General features: G+C 39.0%; 1 protein-coding gene across 9 annotated transcripts in view; it reads left to right on the top strand.

The window, feature by feature from the left end:
* Fn1 (fibronectin 1) overlaps positions 1-19290 on the top strand; it is a 63464-nt gene that overhangs the window by 40935 nt on the left and 3239 nt on the right. For 3 of the 9 annotated variants that reach the window (XM_047542988.1, XM_047542985.1, XM_047542987.1), the window contains 17 exons: positions 1165-1434; positions 2190-2306; positions 2961-3125; positions 3749-3904; positions 4598-4711; positions 5527-5796; positions 6950-7137; positions 7998-8085; positions 8960-9136; positions 10002-10091; positions 10313-10492; positions 11093-11182; positions 12139-12596; positions 13524-13662; positions 16137-16301; positions 18294-18419; positions 18889-18995. In XM_047542988.1, coding sequence (XP_047398944.1) covers positions 1165-1434; positions 2190-2306; positions 2961-3125; positions 3749-3904; positions 4598-4711; positions 5527-5796; positions 6950-7137; positions 7998-8085; positions 8960-9136; positions 10002-10091; positions 10313-10492; positions 11093-11182; positions 12139-12596; positions 13524-13662; positions 16137-16301; positions 18294-18419; positions 18889-18995 — 2900 coding nt within the window. The remainder of the gene's footprint in view (positions 1-1164; positions 1435-2189; positions 2307-2960; positions 3126-3748; positions 3905-4597; positions 4712-5526; positions 5797-6949; positions 7138-7997; positions 8086-8959; positions 9137-10001; positions 10092-10312; positions 10493-11092; positions 11183-12138; positions 12597-13523; positions 13663-16136; positions 16302-18293; positions 18420-18888; positions 18996-19290) is intronic. The other 6 variants (XM_047542989.1, XM_047542993.1, XM_047542992.1 and 3 more) reach the window with 3 other exon arrangements.

The raw sequence follows: 19290 nt of genomic DNA, 5'->3' as shown, positions 1-19290 counted from the left end.
AGTCTTGGAGCAACATCATTATCACCTAGCTCGTACCTACCAATTTTAAAGAACAAAATGAAACACTACTTCTAAATATATACCTTGTGTTTTGTGGTGATGGTGTGGGCAGGCTTGTCATTACTTTTTCTTCAGTGGTCTTGAAAATTAAAAGATGTCTCACTCAACAATTAGTAATTACTAATTAGCAATTCAGTCTCTAACATTCTCCTCCTGCTTCCAGAGAGAGGACTGAAATTAGTTCAGAAACTTTGCTATCTATCCTTTAAAAAACAAACAAACAAACAAAAGAACTCCCAAGAAGAATATCTCATAATCTCTGTTATTTTAGAGTTGCTGGACATTGCTTTCCATTAGATAATATGTTCTTTCTTAAATGTGCTTCTTTTAATTTTTCCCTTTAAAAAAGCAAACTTTAGTATGTTTATTACTTTATAATCCAAAAAGGATTTCCAAAAGGAAGTTAATATGTCACAATTCGGTCTGAGTATATTATTAAATAGAATTAGTGAATGTTTCAACTCAAACATAAATTTTCTGGAGGTCCCAGAAGGGTGTAATAATTTGAATATGGGATTAATACTGAATTCTTGATAGTTTTTAAGAGTTCTCAATTCCTGAAGGATTACCTGCATTTAATCTGTCCAGGATAATGTCTTCAGTTTTAGAAAGTTTTATGTCCAGCATCACCACTGCTCCATTGACATATCAGTCTCTTCTTGGGCATAGAAAGCTTCTTTGGGAGCTTCTTTAACTCAATAGTGGGCAGATCTTGTTTTACTTTGAGAGATACAGGATGGAACATAGACTACTTGAACATTGAAGCACTTGAAAATTTCAGTTCCCACAATATCTTAAATATCGGTCTTCAGATGTGATACTGAGACCTACTGTAATGACATGTATACAACGCTGAGATTGCTTAGAAAAAGAAAAGTAATGTGTGAATTGGCTATTGTGAACTGTGCATATATTACTTTAAACTTCATCTGTGGCTTTGAATCAGTGCATCATAACCTGAGGTTCAGGTCACCTCACTACATTCATGAGAAATGCTAAAAAAGTTGGATGGATGTAACTTTCCCCTACACCTTCCTCACATTTTAAGCTGGTGATATCTTGTCTTTTTTCCTCCCCTCCTCCTCCCACGGGTGGGAAATACAGGTCTTGATTCCCCAACTGGCATTGACTTCTCTGATATCACTCCAAACTCTTTCACCGTCCACTGGATTGCTCCCCGAGCCACCATTACTGGCTACTGGATTCGCCATCGTCCCGAGCATGCTGTTGGAAGACCCCGAGAAGACAGAGTGCCCCCCTCTCGGAATTCCATCACCCTCACCAACCTCAATCCAGGCACAGAGTATGTGGTCAGCATTGTTGCTCTTTATGGCAAAGAGGAGAGTCTCCCCTTGCGTGGTCAGCAATCAACAGGTAACTTCTTGTCTGTTCTTCAGAGAAACAGACTTTCCTATACAGTTGGTACAGTCTATGAAATAGCTTAGCTTTGTGTCAGCAGAATCATCCTTTCCTAAAAAATAGATCACGGTTAAAGACACAGAGAGGCCAGTGAGAGAATGTGTGGAGAAAAATCTCCCTCTTAGAATATAGTGAAGAAGATAATTTCTTTACCCCAAGAAATTTTTCACCTAATTTAGATATTTATGTGTTTCTAATTATTAAAGTTTTATTCAAAATACAGAAAACATAATGCCATTTCAAAGTTCCCTTAAAAATATAATTTTAGTATAATAGTGCCGTTATTCTTGGAAGATAGATGCTGAAGCACTTAGGGGCAAAGTATCATCTTGATATCTCTACCTTAGTTTGGAATGATTGAAAGAAAGAGAAGCAAATGTGCAAATGTTTCCAAACAGTACACACCTAAGATGAGGGTATGTGGCTATTCATTGTATTATGTTTGTGGCTTTTCTATGGTTTTATCAAAATAAAAAGTTGAGGGAACAGAAACCTTCAATATATTTGAAATAATCATTTTATCTCAATTTAAATAGTCTCTTAACCCCTTTCCTTGAATTGTTCATAACTTTTAGTAATACTAATTTCATAGAGTATTTACATTTTTGTTTGAAAGAAACACTAAAACAATTACCTGGAAAATGAACAAAGAGAATCTAATTATCATTTGAAAGTTATGGATGTGAAGATTTGTCCCTCATATTTTCTAGTTTCTGATGTCCCAAGGGACCTGAAAATCGTTGCCTCAACCCCTACCAGCGTACTGATCAGCTGGGAGCCTCCTGCTGTCACAGTGAGGTATTATAGGATCACCTATGGAGAAACAGGTATGTTGGTTACTTGCTGCTTCACATTCTGAGCTGACCAGAGTCTGCTGTGGAGAATTCAAAGGCTCAAAATGGACATAAAATTAAAATAATTTTGGCAGCGCACTTGCAGAGACTTGTCTACTACAAGAATGACTGGAATCTATGTATGTATAGTTGGTTGTAAAATCAAGAGGAAAAGCTGTTTGTATGATACAACTAGAGGAGGAATAGCAGAACTAGGGAAAAAAAGATTTTCAGTTCACAAATATATTATCATTGGTAAAATGTGATTTTTAACTTTTTTTCTGTATTCTCTAATCTTTAACATAAATATATTCCATGAAAATTTTTTAAAAGGATGCAGGACATGCAATCCTAGTTTGAGTAAGGGCTTACCTCTCCCCCTTTTAATGTTAATCTACAGCTCAGTAACATTCCAAAGCTAGAATGTTAAAATAACATTAACTACAATTGTCTCCCTACATTATATACTTATCAAGGTTTATTACGTGCATAAATACACCTTCCTGTCCAGGCTCTATTAATAGCACTCTTTAAAGAGGAATAAGCAATAAAATGTGATTTACATACTGCTTTCAATATGTTAATTAATCAGTAATGCCCAAGTAACTCCAAGCCCCTCACATTATGGACTAACCCCTTTTCACACAGGAGGAACTAGCCCTGTTCAGGAGTTCACTGTCCCTGGGAGCATGTCCACCGCTTCTGTCAGCAACCTTAAACCTGGAGCAAATTACACCATCACAGTGTATGCTGTCACTGGCCGTGGGGACAGCCCAGCCAGCAGCAAACCAGTTTCCATTGATTATCGAACAGGTACAAAGTTCTTTTCTGGGGCAACATAGGATTATTTATTCAGATAATTTTTACAATGTTCTCCCAAGGTGTTTTCCTCATTGTAAAACTGATTTCCTTTCTTTTTTTTTCTTTTCTTTTTTGCTGGGGATCAAACCCAGAGCCTTATACCTGCCAAAAATGCACTCTACCACTGAGCTATAACCCCTAGCCCCAATTTATCTTTTTAATAAGACAAAACCTGTAGTTAACATTACAAGTCAAATATACCAGGAAGGACTTCAAGAGCACAGATTTTTTTTAATGTGTTTTTAATTGATACTTCTCATGTGCCTGCAAGTGATAGGCAGAGAGAGAATATTCAATAAATATTTGTTGAGAAACAAATGAATGTATTGATAAGGTAGGAAGACAAATGCCTACCTGTGTAACTTCTTTGCGAATAAAACCATCATTTTGAAAACATTTGTAATGCACCTCCACCCCTCAAAACTATCTCTTTATTCTTACAAAAGAAACACCTGGGAGAGGTTAATAGGAGTAAGGGATCTTTTGAATGTGTATCAGAACTAGACACAAGGACTTGTCCAGTCTTGTCTCCCAGGACTGGGCCTGCACTGATTTCTTTTTGCTTTTATTTGTAGAAATTGACAAACCAACCCAGATGCAAGTGGTTGATGTTCATGAAAACAGCATTAGTGTCAGGTGGCTGGCTTCAGGTTCTCCAGTTACTGGTTACAGAGTGACCACCACTCCCAAAAATGGCGCAGGACCATCACAAACTAAAACTACAGGTCCAGGTAAGGATAACCCCTTCTCATCACATACAGTAGGATCAACAGAGGAGGACAACATGATAGTCCTTCCTAAGTGGATGGCCACTTTGTCATGGGAACCATACATTTCATGCCATACTTCATGTTTCCCATTCATGGGTTCAGGACTCGAGACCATTTCCAACTCATTTCACAGTAGAAGTTTTAGGATGCACACATTTCTGGTTTTATGTGCATGGTTCTTTCTGTTTAGTGACGTGGACCTCTTAAATTATCAGATCCACCTTTGTGGTTTGGTTTGCCATGCACACCAAGATGCATGACTGACTTTTTCAGATCTTCGAAGATCTGTTGTTTTATTTTATATGAAATATTTGTGAAAATAGGATCTTAAGGAACCTCAAAACCAAGTTAATTTTCTTTCTTCTTTTTTTTTTTTTTTTTTTCCAAGAGCAGCAGCATTCATTGTTGGGGGCATCATATTAAGTTTTTGACCTTCTCCATGAATGTGATTTTATTGCAATATGGGAAAATTGCGTTAGCAATAAACAGGTGTGGCCAGGAGGAAATTGATGTCTAACTCCTCCATATTTTCATGACAATTCTGCAAATAAAAATTTGACAGTAAGCACCACATGCTTACTGTCAATCTCCTGAAATCCCTTCGATGACTTTTTAGTGCATAGGTGCTACATTTGCTTTTCACTGCCCTTACAGATGAAACAGAAGTTACCATTGACGGCTTACAGCCCACAGTGGAGTACTTGGTTAGTGTTCATGCTCAGAATGGAAAGGACGAAAGCGAGCCCCTGGTTCAAACTGCAGTAACCAGTACGTAAACAATGTGTGGTTTCCATTTCCAAAGTCAAATTTTATTCTTGGGTCTGAATCCCCTCTGCTTGTCTTTTGCATTTATACAAAGGAAAAGCTAGCTTATTGGTTAGTTTGTATCTTGAGCAGAGTCCTTGCAAACATTTTTCTTTCTCCATGCCAAGTAGTGAACTTACAGGAAAAGAAATCGTGGAATTACCATAGTGAATTGCTGTGCTTTGAATTTCTTTTGCTCAAATGGCCTCAGCAAAATCTTATTTGCCTATTGCAAATCTACAAAATATTTTGCTAGGACCTTCTTTTCTATGACTGGATGGTGAAGTTGATTAAAGTATGCATCATGAAGCTACCATGTTTGAAGGACTGTGGCTGGAAAAAAATTTTCATATAAATAACTAATAAGAAAAAAAGAAGAGTTTTAGAAAGCTTATAGCAATCTGAATGTAACATTGAAAATCAACTTTACCACTTCCAAGGCATAGAAAATCCAGGTCTATGAGACTAACATCACATTGCAAAACAAATCTTAGTTGAACATCTTTATATCAATGCAAATAAATCCCCCAACATGGAGACATTTTGCAGGGTGTCTACACATCTCATGTACACCTGTTTTAATAAGTAATGCAACATCAAATATTTCCTAAACCAAAAATATTTAAGTAAGTGTCAAGTAATTTTCCATTGAATAGTGGGTTAATTGCATTTTAATTCATCAAAAAAATGGTATCTGCAAAACTGCTTTGCATGTTATAAAAATGCTTATTTCACAACTTGCTTTTCACATAACTTCTTACCATTAATTTGCCTAACAGACATTGATCGCCCTAAAGGACTGGCATTCACTGATGTGGATGTCGATTCCATCAAAATTGCTTGGGAAAGCCCACAGGGGCAAGTTTCCAGGTACAGGGTGACCTACTCAAGCCCTGAGGATGGAATCCATGAGCTATTCCCTGCACCTGATGGTGAAGAAGACACTGCAGAGCTGAAAGGCCTCAGGCCGGGTTCTGAGTACACAGTCAGTGTGGTTGCCTTGCACGATGATATGGAGAGCCAGCCCCTGATTGGAACCCAGTCCACAGGTATCTTGGTAATTGCACCACCAGGGTGCTCATGGGAGCAGAGGCTTTATGCCTTGCTGAAAGTATACTTTATTGGGCTACTGATTCCCATGTAAGGGATTGAAAAAAAAATAAACCTCAAATTCTTAGTTAGAAAAGATCCTCTTTAAAGAGGGATGGTAATAGACAATTTTTTGTGATATTTAGGTAAATAAATCTGATTAAAAGAAATCTTAGAGTAGCTTGGCTTTTACATAAGGCCATGAAACCAGACAGCTGAAGATGATACTAAAATTTTGGATATTTCCTAAGCTATGACTCCCTGTGGTTATTCTCACACTATGTACAAAGGAAAGAAGTTTGGCATCCTAGAGTTTATTCTAAGAAAAGATCCCAACTAGGACATTTCATAGCAGCACGATTCTGAGAGCATGTGGGTAAGACCTTTCTCTCTGTTTAGATAGCTTGTGCTGGTGTATAATTTGCTTAAAGGATTCTGATTCAGAAACACAGGAAACAGTCATTAAAGCAAATTCTTTCCACAATTCTTTATCTTCTTGTGCTTTCTGAATCAGAGCAGAATGCTAAAGATTTGTCCTGGTGACGGTATAAACCTTAGAGTTGACAATCTGATTATTGCTCTTTGCTTCTCTTTTCTGCTTCTATTGTGATCCAATTTTCTTATGCTGCACACAAAGAATACTTTAAATTTAGCGGTAACATCTGCCTTGGGGTCCAAATAAAGAGACAATAAAAACATAATTCTATCTTTTTTGAATGGAATACTCTGAAATGGTTTTCCATACAAAGATAATTTATAGAAAAATGGCCATTGTTGTTTTCATACAAATGGAAAATCAATTGTAATGACCAGTAAGCCAATCTGACTCTTCTTTTTTTTAAGGAAAAACAAATTGAAAACCCAAAGTTTTCTAGAGCTCTAGTATTTAAAGCATTTCCAGAATTTGAGAATTGGCAGATATAGAACATACATTTCAGCAAACACTTTTTTCCTTTTATATTCCTTCTTGTTATTCTCTTGTACTGAATCTTTTCTGGACCAGGGAATTCACCTAATCCAACAAGAGCAATCCCTCTACTTCTTGGAATTCACTCTATGTTCCCTTTTCCCCACTTCCTATAAGATAACTTTCACCAATGACCATTCCAACAGCCATCCCTGCACCAACCAACCTGAGGTTCACTCAGGTTACACCAACAAGTGTGAGCGCTCAGTGGACAGCACCCAATATCCAGCTCACTGGATATCGAGTGCGGGTGACCCCCAAGGATAATACTGGACCAACGAAGGAAATCGACCTCTCTCCTGACAGCTCCTCTGTGGTTGTATCAGGTCTCATGGTAAGAAGTGACTTCTCTCATTGGAATAAAGGAGGGCCACTTTTCTGTAGTTTATAAGGTGGTAGAAACATAATCTCATGCTCAATCTAACTGATCTTTTCCTCCTGCCATCAAATAATTTTATTATGATTTTATATCAAGAGAATTCCTTTTTGTTGACCTAAGCTTTTCCAAATGACTAGTGGAACAGAATTTTATAAATAGCTTTGGATTTTGTGTAACTCTTTTGGAAGTATTCTACTTATTTTAAAAGGTCATATGTATGTGGAGGGCAATTTGCATATAGATAGGCTGAGTACATAAATTCACTTCAGTTATACATTTTTCCTTGGCAAGAAATATTCTCCAGACTGTACTGACCCAACTTGACCCTACCCTCATTAAAACATTTTTAAATCCTCCCAGACTTGTATACAGAAAGCTAGCTAGGATCCCAAAGGATTGGGAACATCTTAAGACCAGTTCCAGGGAAACTATAGAAAGGGGGATTCAGAGACAGAACATAAAATTTTCTTTGTCTATGATCAGAAAAAATCATGATTTATACCTCTCATATCACAAAAGAAAAATAAAAACAGACTCATACACATTTTCTTCATTTTTGTCATCAGCTTTGCATGAAAATCTAATAGTTTACTTGGGCTTAAGCCCTAAGAGCATTTTTAAAGTCATTTCATTTAAGTTTGTTGCTGATCATCTGTAGTATAGAAATGAAATTAATCAAGGAATTTACAGTGTTGTGGGATTTGTTAGTTTATTATTATTTTTAATAATAACCAATGAATTATCTAAAGCCAAGGTGAAACTCTCTGGGCTTCTTGCAATGACTTTGCTGAAGTTCACCATGCCCTTATTTCTAGGTGGCCACCACCTATGAAATGAGTGTCTATGCTCTTAAGGACACACTGACAAGCAGACCAGATCAGGGGATCATCACCACTCTTGAGAGTAAGTAATCAAATCTTCGAGTCTCAAAAAATTTCCTGTATAAACAAAATTAAAGAATGGTAAATGATTTCTGTGATCACTAAGTTAACAGTGGAATGAGTCCCAGTCTTGAAACTGATATGATGACGTTTTATGCCCCTCCAGAAAGTGTCCCACTGATACCTAAAAATGAAATCCTTTTGTAATGTTATAACATTGATGTGGCGGATCAGGACTATCAGCTACTTTATGTGCCACTTGTTAGAATTTGTTTTCGTGGAGTTAGGTCTGGGGAGGACACGTTGGCTTCTGCTCTATCTTAACAGCACCATAAGTATGGGATCAAATTTGGCCCAGATTTAGTTTCTGCTCCATCAATAACTTGCTGAGTGCTCTTTCAGCAGTCACATAAAGTGTCAAAGTTTCATCTATAAAACAGAGATAAAATAGGAATCTTTTCTGTTGAGAGAAAAGATATGAAGCCCTATAAAAACGACAAAATACTAGCAATAATACTGGCTATATATACATATAATTGCTAGCTGGCCATACTATTATAATTTCTACCACATACTTTTACAGTATAGTAAATTAATCATTTTAATACTTACTGAGGTATTTGTAGGTACTATAAAGTCAGACCTAGGAACCACTGGTAGTATGTATAAAGCTTTTCAGTTCTTCAAAGAAAAAGGCACTCAAGGTGAATATTTCCACGTTTCCTAATGACTTTTGAACATTCTCTGAATGCCGAGGGAGATAATCTACACACTATTTAGCCAATGTATTTTCTGGAGGGGATGTATTTGGTGTGTAATAAAGATATGTTTTAAAAGACAGAAATCTTACTATATGAGCCAGGCAGGCACTAATCTCTAGCTATAATCCCATGCAGATACCAGCCCTCCCAGAAGGGCTCGTGTGACAGATGTTACTGAGACGACCATCACCATTAGCTGGCGAACCAAGACTGAGACGATCACTGGTTTCCAAGTTGATGCCATCCCAGTAGGTGACCAGACCCCAATTCAGAGAACCATCAGACCAGATGTCAGAAGCTACACCATCACAGGTGAGGGGACCCACCACCCTCACCACAGGTGGCAACCAACATTCACAGTGGAAACTAGCTTCTTAGTTACTCTGTGACTGACACTAATTTGTTTCCAATATTTTATGAGAACAGTTTGAAAAACTTATTGTGATACCATGATCAAAAATAGTTTTGTCCTCTGAATCTCTGATTTTTGTTCAGTGTGTCTCAAAGAAACAGCCTGTTTCATTCATCAGATTTGTTCTTTCATCCCTATGCCCTTTCTTATTTAAAAAAATAACATTGTACTAATGTTTAAAACCAAAAGAAATTGGGACTGAGGATGCAGCTCAATGGTAGAGCACTTGGTAAAGTCCTGGGTTCCCTCCCCAGAACCACAAGAAAAAAAGAAAAAAAAAAAGAAACAGTGGTATATAGTTCTTAGCATTAACATAGATCTTAAAAAACAAACTAATAAAGACAAAACAACATTACTTAATAAAGTTCAAAGTTGTAATCAGAGGGAGTTAATCTGGAGCAATTTAGGTCTTTTTGCGCTGTACAATTCTGATTCCAGGTACCAAATAATGACACCTGTTTACCCTGCAGAGAAAACCCACTCAACCCCTCATTCTCCAAGAGGGCTGCTTCTAAAATAGCATTTTTGCATTCCAAAATTTATTTTCGTCAGTGTCCTTCTTGGTATTAGTGATTTGCTTATAGGTATGCTCTACAATAACAGTTAAGATCCACACCACGTTCTACTTTGTTGTTCAAAGGTGGACCACTCCTGTGGTCTACATAAGTATGGGTTGGTAGATGAGTCAAGAAGATAGCAGGTATGAGCTTGAAAACTTTCCTAGTAAAGAAGAACCTGTAAAAACCATCTCCTCTCACACTCCAGGTTTGCAGCCCGGTACCGACTACAAGATCTACCTGTACACCCTGAATGATAATGCCCGCAGCTCCCCGGTGATCCTGGATACCTCCACTGGTAACTATCCTTTGTGCTGAGGGACACCACTGGTTCATGCTGTAACCAGGCATGGGAACTTAAGAAACGAATGAGGGGTCTTTGTAGTATGACTCCCTGTGAATCATGTGAACAGTTTATAGAATTCTCACTCTCTCAAGTCTGATTAGAAGGGCTTGGGGAAAATATGGGAGTGTTTTCTTGGCTTTTATTTTCTGAAACTTAACTTTGGTTTCTTTTAGCTGTTGATGCACCTTCCAACCTGCACTTCCTGGCCACCACTCCCAACTCCTTTTTGGTGTCATGGCAGCCGCCCCGTGCCAAGATCACTGGCTATATCATCAAATATGAGAAGGCTGGGTTCCCTCCCAAAGAAGTGATCCCTCGGCCCCGTCCTGGTGTCACAGAGGGCATTATTACTGGTACTGTGCTCCCAAGTTGTTCCTTTCCTCCTTATTCTCTCTGACAGTCTAACGTCTGAAACTCCATCTGTGTCTTTGATGCTATGTCATGAGCAGGGGAAGCTGGGTACTTCAGAAGGCATTCTCTACACAGGAGCAGGAGAGCTCACTATATCTCAGAAGGCCTAAGTTCATGAAAATGCAAGTTTTGATCCTGTTAGTGGCATAACCAGAGTTTTGGCTTTTTCTTGATTGGTTGGTTTGTTGGTTTTTGTTTTTGCCGTAAGCTTACCTATCAGTTCAGTGCTGGAAAAAGATGTTTTTCCAAGTACACTAAGTGTGATCCTGCCATCACATTCAGCTCCCTATAGATCGGGTAATCTTGCGGGACTTGCCAAAGTGCTTGGTACCACAAAGTAGGCCTGGAAGCAGAGCCACCCCAACAACACACATTGTACACATACCTGGAATGCAGCAGAAGTCCTGGTTTTTTACTTCTCAAGAGGTCAAGAACTGGCTAGCAAGGGATGCTTCCTCCCCAGGAGCCTCAGCTGCTGAGACTGACTCCCACTTGACTAGCTGAGCCCACAACATGACATGATGGTTCTGTTTTCCCATCAGGCCTGGAACCAGAAACGGAGTACACAATCTATATCATTGCCTTGAAGAACAACCAGAAGAGTGAGCCCCTGATTGGGAGGAAAAGGACAGGTAAAAAGCACTTTCTGGCTAATGAGAGGAAAGTTAAGATCAAACTAACGAACGATCGATTTTGCTTTAGGAAAAGGGTCTCCTTGTTTTGATGCATCTCATGAATATTTTTTCTAATAGCCTACGTTTATCTTATTCTCTGACAGGAGGAATAACTAAACATCCTCTGTAGAGTTCCATTTTATTTATTTCTTTACTATAAGAGTAGTCAGTATAAAAACCTTGTTATTCACCTTTCAAAAAGTCAAATCCAATATGAAATATAAAACCAAGTTGTTATTGCTATTCTTCTATACTTTTTGTTGACTTTTAATTTTAAAAAAAGGGAGAGAATCCCCTCCCATTGTCTATTTGATTTCTGAAACTTGGAACTAAATAATGTTTTACTTTGTTATTCAGTTTAATTTGGAGAAAATGCTATAATGGCAATAGGAAAGCTTTAAAAACAAATGTGTTCTTATCTATTTTTTATCATTTCAAACCATGAAAAACTGTTGAGCTAAACCTGAGTAATTCTCATACTTCAGTTACTGATATGATTGTTTTGGATTCTAGTTCCTGTAACTTGTTTCTCAAATTTAAAGAGAAGTGGGGGTGCTATATGCTGCAGTTTCATTAGCCTTTATTTGAGCAGAGGTAGCTTCTATGGTGCTCAGCAGTTCAAAGCTTTGTGTGTATGATAAATTCATGCTAACACTTTCTCAACTATCAAGAAACCTTTGAGAAAAATCATAAAGTTTTCTTTCTGGAATAAGTGTTTTGTAACCTGAGAACTGCTGATTTTCCAGGGGCTTTGATCAGGCTGATAAGTAATCTTTGTTGCCTGAATTGATAATGGTTATTGCTGTGATCAGGTTGATAAATAATCTTTGTTGCCTGAATTGATAATGGTTATTGCTGCTACTTACTGAAGTTTAACACACTTTGATTTTTTGGCTCTAACCTCTCTTGGCTAGATGAGCTTCCCCAACTGGTAACCCTTCCACACCCCAATCTTCAAGGACCAGAGATCTTGGATGTTCCCTCCACAGTTCAAAAGACCCCTTTCGTCATCAACCCTGGGTCTGACACTGGAAACGGTATTCAGCTTCCTGGCACAAGCCATCAGAAGCCCAGTGTTGGGCAACAAATGATCATTGAGGAACATGGTTTTAGGAAGACCACACCACCCACAGCGGTCACCCCCATAAGGCATAGGCCAAAACCATACTTGCCGAATATAGATGAAATCGGTCACGTCCCCAGGGGAGACGTAGACCATCACCTCTACCCTCACGTTATGGGGCTCAATCCAAATGCCTCTACAGGACAAGAAGTTCTCTCTCAGACCACCATCTCTTGGACCCCATTCCAGGACACTTCTGAGTACATCATTTCATGTCAGCCCATAGGCTCTGAAGAAGAATCCTTACAGGTAATCTATTTCCTCCCTGCTGGTGGCTGGGAAGCCCAGAAAGGAGTAAACTAGGGGACTGAAGCCACAGATGCTCTGATGGAAAATGGCTACTCTTTGAGGACGCTTAGAGAGATGGCACATTTAAGCACTGATCATTGGTTAAAGCTCCACATGGCTGTGCTTGGGAGGATGTACCAGGGAGCTTTCATTCAGTAGAGAATGAAATCATTTTTATTATCCTCACACATTAGAGGCTCCATAGTGAGATGAACAAAGAGATGGTCTTAGAAAAGAAGAACGATATCCTATTGAATGTGTGTGAAGAGTCTAAAACACTGTTCTTCCAGTTTGTCCTTGAAGAATCCCGTTATCTAGAGTAGGTCCGAGGAAAAAGAATGTAGGAGGAGCTGTGGGTGTCAGCTGTTAGGAGTAATCGATTCTCTTACTAATACCCCATTCTTTAATTTGTCCCACTGGTAGTTTTAAAAAATGACCATGCTGTGGGAAATTCCTGAGCTTAGAAACATGAGTTTGAGGATGTGCCATTCTTTTAAGGACTCCATGTTGTGGTCTGCTGCCCACCTTGCTTGGCATGACTGTCTCCAAGAGGGCAGTATCTGTGCTCGATGTGGAAGGGTCATGGCCAGGGCTTCCTGTGGGCATCTACAGAACCATGACTAGCAGGACTAAGAGACACCGAGTGTCGTCAAGGGTTCCTGCTAACTATGGAGCACATAGGAAGACTTTGAGTAGGAAAATCTGACAGAAATGACTGTTCCTTGCTCATTCCATTTCTCTCCTTGGCCAGTTGGGACTCCAACATACCCCTGGTCTTTATTAATCTCCCTTTGCATTGTGAGGGTTAATGATAAGGGACCAGGGGAGCCCGCATCTGTTCTTTGCTGTAATGCTTTCTCCCCATTTCGTATGTATCAATAATTGCAGTTCCGAGTTCCTGGAACTTCCACCAGTGCCACCCTGACAGGCCTTACCCGAGGGGTCACCTACAAAATCGTGGTGGAGGCACTGGAAGGCTCAACGAGGCACAAGGTTCAGGAGGAGGTTGTGACCGTGGGCTCCGCTGGTACGTAAATTCATGTGTGCCTTAGGGGCATGCTCCTTGTTGGACTGCACCTGAGGCAGCTTTTTCTAGTGACTTCCTTTGTTGCTGTTGCCTTGCCTACCATCAACATGAAGTAAATGAGCAACCTTACATATATTTAACATTCAGTGTTCTCACTAACACCCACGCAGAGGTAGAATGACAGGCCTGGAAGGGGCTTCAGTTACTTAGCCCAGCAGTCCTGATCCTTCTGAGGGTCTCAGTTGATATGAGGCTCTAGTTTCCTGGTATCTTTCTCCTTCCTTCTCACCATGCCATGGTCCCCTGGAGTGAGTCTCAGTACCAAATCTAAAGGGAAGTTCCCCTTGGCAACCCATTTCTATCCAAAGAGCTCCTTTATTCTAAAGCTACTTTAATTTTTTTCTGATGATATAGTGTAAAACCTTAATAAAGGTTAAATGACCATTGACTGTATTTTGGGGGGATACTAGGGACTGAACCCAGGGGTACTTAACCACTGAGCTACATCCCAGCCCTTTTTATTTTTTTATTTTGAGACGGAGGCTCACTGAGTTGCTTAGGTCCTTGCTGAACAGCTGAGGCTGGCCTAAACTTGGGATTCTGCTATGTCAGCCCCAAGTAGCTGGGTAGAAAGGCATGTGCCTATGTGCCCAGCAACCACCGACTCTTCTTTGTAGCATCTGGCAAGTCCTTTCAAGCCAGTAGCATGCCAGCTGGCTTTTACTTTACAGCAGCTGATGATATTCACCCAGGAACATGAGATTAAAAAAATCAAAATCATGAATCTTGAATCTTCCCACTGGAAGGGTCTCTACTCCACATCAACAGGAGTGGTAACTCCTGTCTATGCCACTTGACAGAATTTCTTCTTAGAGTCAGTTACTTAATTTCAGTTTCCTTCTTCATCTGACAGAAGACTACTATTTTACATATGTAAATTTCTGTGAATTAAGCAGCTAACTGTTGGCAGGTATTGGGGGAAGGTTATTTTGTGTTTGTGTTTGCTGTGTTACATATCCACAGTAACACTTATCTTTTGCTTTTTGTGGTCTTAATGGCAAAATACCATGTGAAAGGAATTTTTGAGAGCAAAAAGGTTTTTGTGCTTTTCCACATCTTTTTTTTTTTTTTTTTTAAGATTCCATCTCCATAACGTTAGTTAGGGTGGAATTTTAACTCCTGGCTATTTTTAGAAGAGTGAGACCCCATTCAACAGTCTGAGTTCCTTCTGTTTTTCTTTCCAACTCCTATTCCCACCATCAATATTCTTCATTCTAGCCAGGTTGTCTTGACTTTGAAACATTTCAGACGTTTTAGCTCTCCAAAATGTATTTTCTTCCAGAGTGCTGCCTTTCGAAATATTAGGCACTTCCAATAGCTACTGGATTTGATTTTACACTGTAAAAAAAACAAACAAACAAACAAACAAACAAACAAAAAAAACCCCACAGATTTAAAGTCATAGTAAGTTATCACATTCAGTTTTTAGAGAATAATTTGAGGAATGTTTTATTTACACAGATTGATTGATTATTTATTTATTTATTTATTTATTTATTGGTACCAGGGATTGTGCTCAGGGGCATTCAGTCACTGAGCCACATCCCCAGCCCTTTTATTTTTTGAGACAGGGCCTTCCTATGTTACTGAGGCTGGCCATAAACTTTGAATACTTCTACCTCAGCCTTTTGAGTCACTGGGATTACAGGCATGCACCCATCGCCCCTAACTTACACAAATTATTTTCAAACAAATTTTTCCACAACATAGAGATAAGATCTTAGGTTACATGATGAGACTGTTACTTACTCCTAACTTATGTACTTCCCATTTAATTTCTCTTATTTGAAACAGTTGGCTTTATTAATAAAATAAAGCAGTTTTAACATTATAACAACAGATGTGCAAAATCTACGATTTCTGCCCTATTATGCAAAAAAGGCAATAATGAAAGTTGAGACTGCATTATAACGGTATCTAAAAATGCTAAGACTTTTGTGTTATAAGCAGAAGGCAGCCTCTATTAATAGTTCTTAGTTTAGTGAGCACTTTCTACAGGTTGGCAAAGGGACAATGCTTTGGTTTCTTGGCCTCGTAAGAGATGTTAAATAATCATCTCAGGGTCACTCAGGTACTTACGGAGAGGCATTGCCACCCTTGTTCTTATGTAGCTTAAACTGCATCAAGATCCATTCCATGTTCTATGAAGTAGATTTACCAGAAATGATCATTTTCACAATTGAAGACAAAAATGAAAGATGGGCTCCTTTTCAGATGTCTGTGTCAAGTGTCCACTGCCCACACCTCTGCACTGTTTATCAGACTGGCTGATGCACCGATAGAGCAGATGGAATTTTAGTGCTACAGGAATTTTTCTGTTAGATTAAGTCATTGTATATAATGCTTCTGGTTTCGTCTTATGGTCCCAAACTGCCAATAATATGTCCTTTGCTTTTTCCTCCTTTTGCTCATAGTCACTGAAAACATGAACCAACCTACCGATGACTTCTGCTTTGACCCCTACTCGGCTTCCAATTATGCCATTGGAGAGGAATGGGAGCGATCCTCTGAATCTGGCTTTAAACTCACCTGCCAGTGCTTGGGCTTTGGCAGTGGGCATTTCAGATGCGATTCATCTAGTGAGTAGCTTGCTCTGACCATCCACTCTTCCTCCATCTCCTCCAGTTCCACACATTCGCATTAACGTACCAAGGAGTCATGTTTGGTAGACTCAAGCTCTTCTAAACATGAAGCAAACATGAAAAACTGTTTGACTCAAAGTAACATTTTGCATCATAGTAAAATGATGGGAAATTTTACTTGTTGAATATTGCTTCATTTCAGAGTTGTATGCTAATATAACTACTAATTCAAAACAAGTTGGTGGTGGTGATATTTCTGAAATTTTCTGTTAAGTCAAACTCACTGGAGTCAGGTCTCATTGAGAGTACCAGTCAGAGAAACCCCAAATCTTTTAATCATTAGTGTTGAATGTGGTCAAAGGTGAAGATTCATATTCACTGTTTTATCATAGACCAACCATACACATGCTCTCGCATTATATACAACACATCACAGATACATACAATGCATATGTGCATACACACACAACACACACACACACACACACACACACACACACACACACCAGCCCACATAGCTTGAAGATTGCTAGTAATGTAAAGGCAAGTGTACAGGTAATTCACTTGTCCATGATGAAGAAGCCACTTCACCAAAAAATATTTGATTTTCAAATTACAAAGAGATTTTAATTTTTCAAACTGATTTTAATTATAGTGATCCTAGGATTTATCTATCATGCTTTGAGAGTTAGTATTAGAACTTATAAACTCTTATTCTTTGATTTTAGGAGATAATCATTATTGACCACTGCATCATTTTTACAGGTGTTAACATTTATGTCTTATAAATAAGTTGTCTATGGACTTTTACAGAAATCATATTCTATGGCAGTAAAACAGAACAGACTTTTAAAATTTTTCTTAAAAGTATTTTAGGTGATTTGTATACATGAAGGCTTAATCCAGATTGAAATTCAAAAACCCGCTGATTTTTTCAGTATAGACTTCTGTGCTTGGCCACCTGAAAATGGAGAGGCTAAACAGAAGTATGATCATGCACTGAGGTGGAGTTGAGCATGCTAACATTTGGCAGCAATGAGGTGGTTGGTTTTTAACTTTTGAAACTGAACTACTTTTAAGTTGGCATATTTTTTGCCTGTGTAAGTATTAGGTGCAATTGTGGGAGAACTCTAAGGTCATAGAGTCTTTAGCTCAACTTAAACAGTCTGTGCTTGAATGTCAATTGTTTAATGCCTTTTCTTATAATTTAAGGAAGGCTGAATTGGATAAAATGGAGGAAACAATGCATTCTGATGTAAACTTCTGAAGTGTGTTCTATATAGTATAAGTCTTGGAGACTCACGGTCGTCTTTTCCATATGGTAAAGACATATGATTTGTGGATATTCTTCAGCACCAGGCTTCCATTTGTAGGGATAACAGCCATCAATTTGTCATTGTTTTTGTCACCTTTGTTTATTCTTTTGCTCTTTCAACTTACATGCAACAGGTTTCATTGAACTGCTTGGTATCCAAGGTCTCTGCAAACCTAAAAAAAATTTTTTTTAAATATTCCTAAAAGAATAATCTGATCCTGCTTTAGTTCTCTACAGTTTTATTTATCTTTTAATTTTTTACAGACTGCATTTTGATTCATTGTACACAAATGGATACATCATTTCGTTTCTGTGGTTGTGCACAATGTAGATTCACAGCATTCGTGTAGTCATACATGTCCATAGGGTCATGATGTCTGTCGCAGTCCATCATTTTTTAGTTTTAAACCTTAATAGTGATAATTGGAATGGAAGTCACTGACCAAGTGCTATGACATGATGACTACAGAATGTCTTCAAATGGCCTAGAAAGTAATAAACAGTAGAAACTATAGTTTTAAATCCAACGGAAGAACTGGTTCACAGTAGGGGTTGTGACCTTTAACTTGCCATTTTTTTCAGATGCGTGGGTTTTAAGACCCTGTGTCCCCATGCGCTGGCTCTTGAGAGTCAGAGCACAAATAAGTCTGCCTGTGATTTTTCCACCCCCACAGAATGGTGCCTTGACAACGGTGTGAACTACAAGATTGGAGAGAAGTGGGATCGCCAGGCAGAAAACGGCCAGATGATGAGCTGCACGTGCCTGGGCAACGGGAAAGGAGAATTCAAGTGTGACCCCCGTACGTCGTGGCTGGTGGTTTCCAGAGCCCTGTTGGCACCCACTTCCATCACTGGAGACTAGGTTCCCTTGAGGATCAAACAGAGGCTTTTTGTTAATCTTTCTATTTGGAAAAAAGTGGAGGAGAGCTTCAAAGAGGAGTCTTGAGCGAATGTTATTACAGGCCACTTGAGCACTTTTCTACCTTGAGTATTTTGATCACTAGCTGCAGTGAAAATGTTCCAAGTCTCTATTGGTCTGTAGATGCAACTTTTAAAATATGATTTCCATTGAACCTGTTAGATCTAGTGTGCGGAAGTGCTGCCTTAAGATCTGAGTAGAACGTCTCTTAGGATGATTCACATAAATTTGTGTAAATTGGGCTCTGATGATAGAAATTTAGGATAAACTAGAGCCCACCCTTGTATCCAGTTGAGCCTGCATTACTGCTTTTGGTCTTACATGTGCTTCTGATTTGTGCCTACATGTAGATGAGGCAATGTGTTACGATGATGGGAAGACTTACCAAGTTGGAGAACAGTGGCAGAAGGAATTTTTAGGTGCCATTTGCACCTGCTCATGCCTTGGAGGCCAGCAGGTAAGACCGGATGTGCGAAGCTCCCTGTGATTTAGATACGGCACACAGGCGGCTCCTATATTGACATGCCGTATGCAGGGTGCAGCCATGTCTGTTAAGAGTCCATAAGACTCTGGAGCGTCCTCCCCCAGGTGTTCTCCTTGGCAGATAGCCCCTCCTCATGCCTGCTCTTCTCGGGCTGTTTGTTCTGTTCATCACTGAAGTGTTACCTGCTGGGTAGCACTGAGTCTACAGCTCTATGGTGATGGACAGTTACCCTGTGGCATTATTGTGAAATATTTTGAATAATATTTTG

This window comes from Sciurus carolinensis, chromosome 3, assembly GCF_902686445.1.
Source record: "Sciurus carolinensis chromosome 3, mSciCar1.2, whole genome shotgun sequence".
Classification (NCBI taxonomy): domain Eukaryota; kingdom Metazoa; phylum Chordata; class Mammalia; order Rodentia; family Sciuridae; genus Sciurus; species Sciurus carolinensis.
This window is presented reverse-complemented; position numbering and strand designations above follow the sequence as displayed.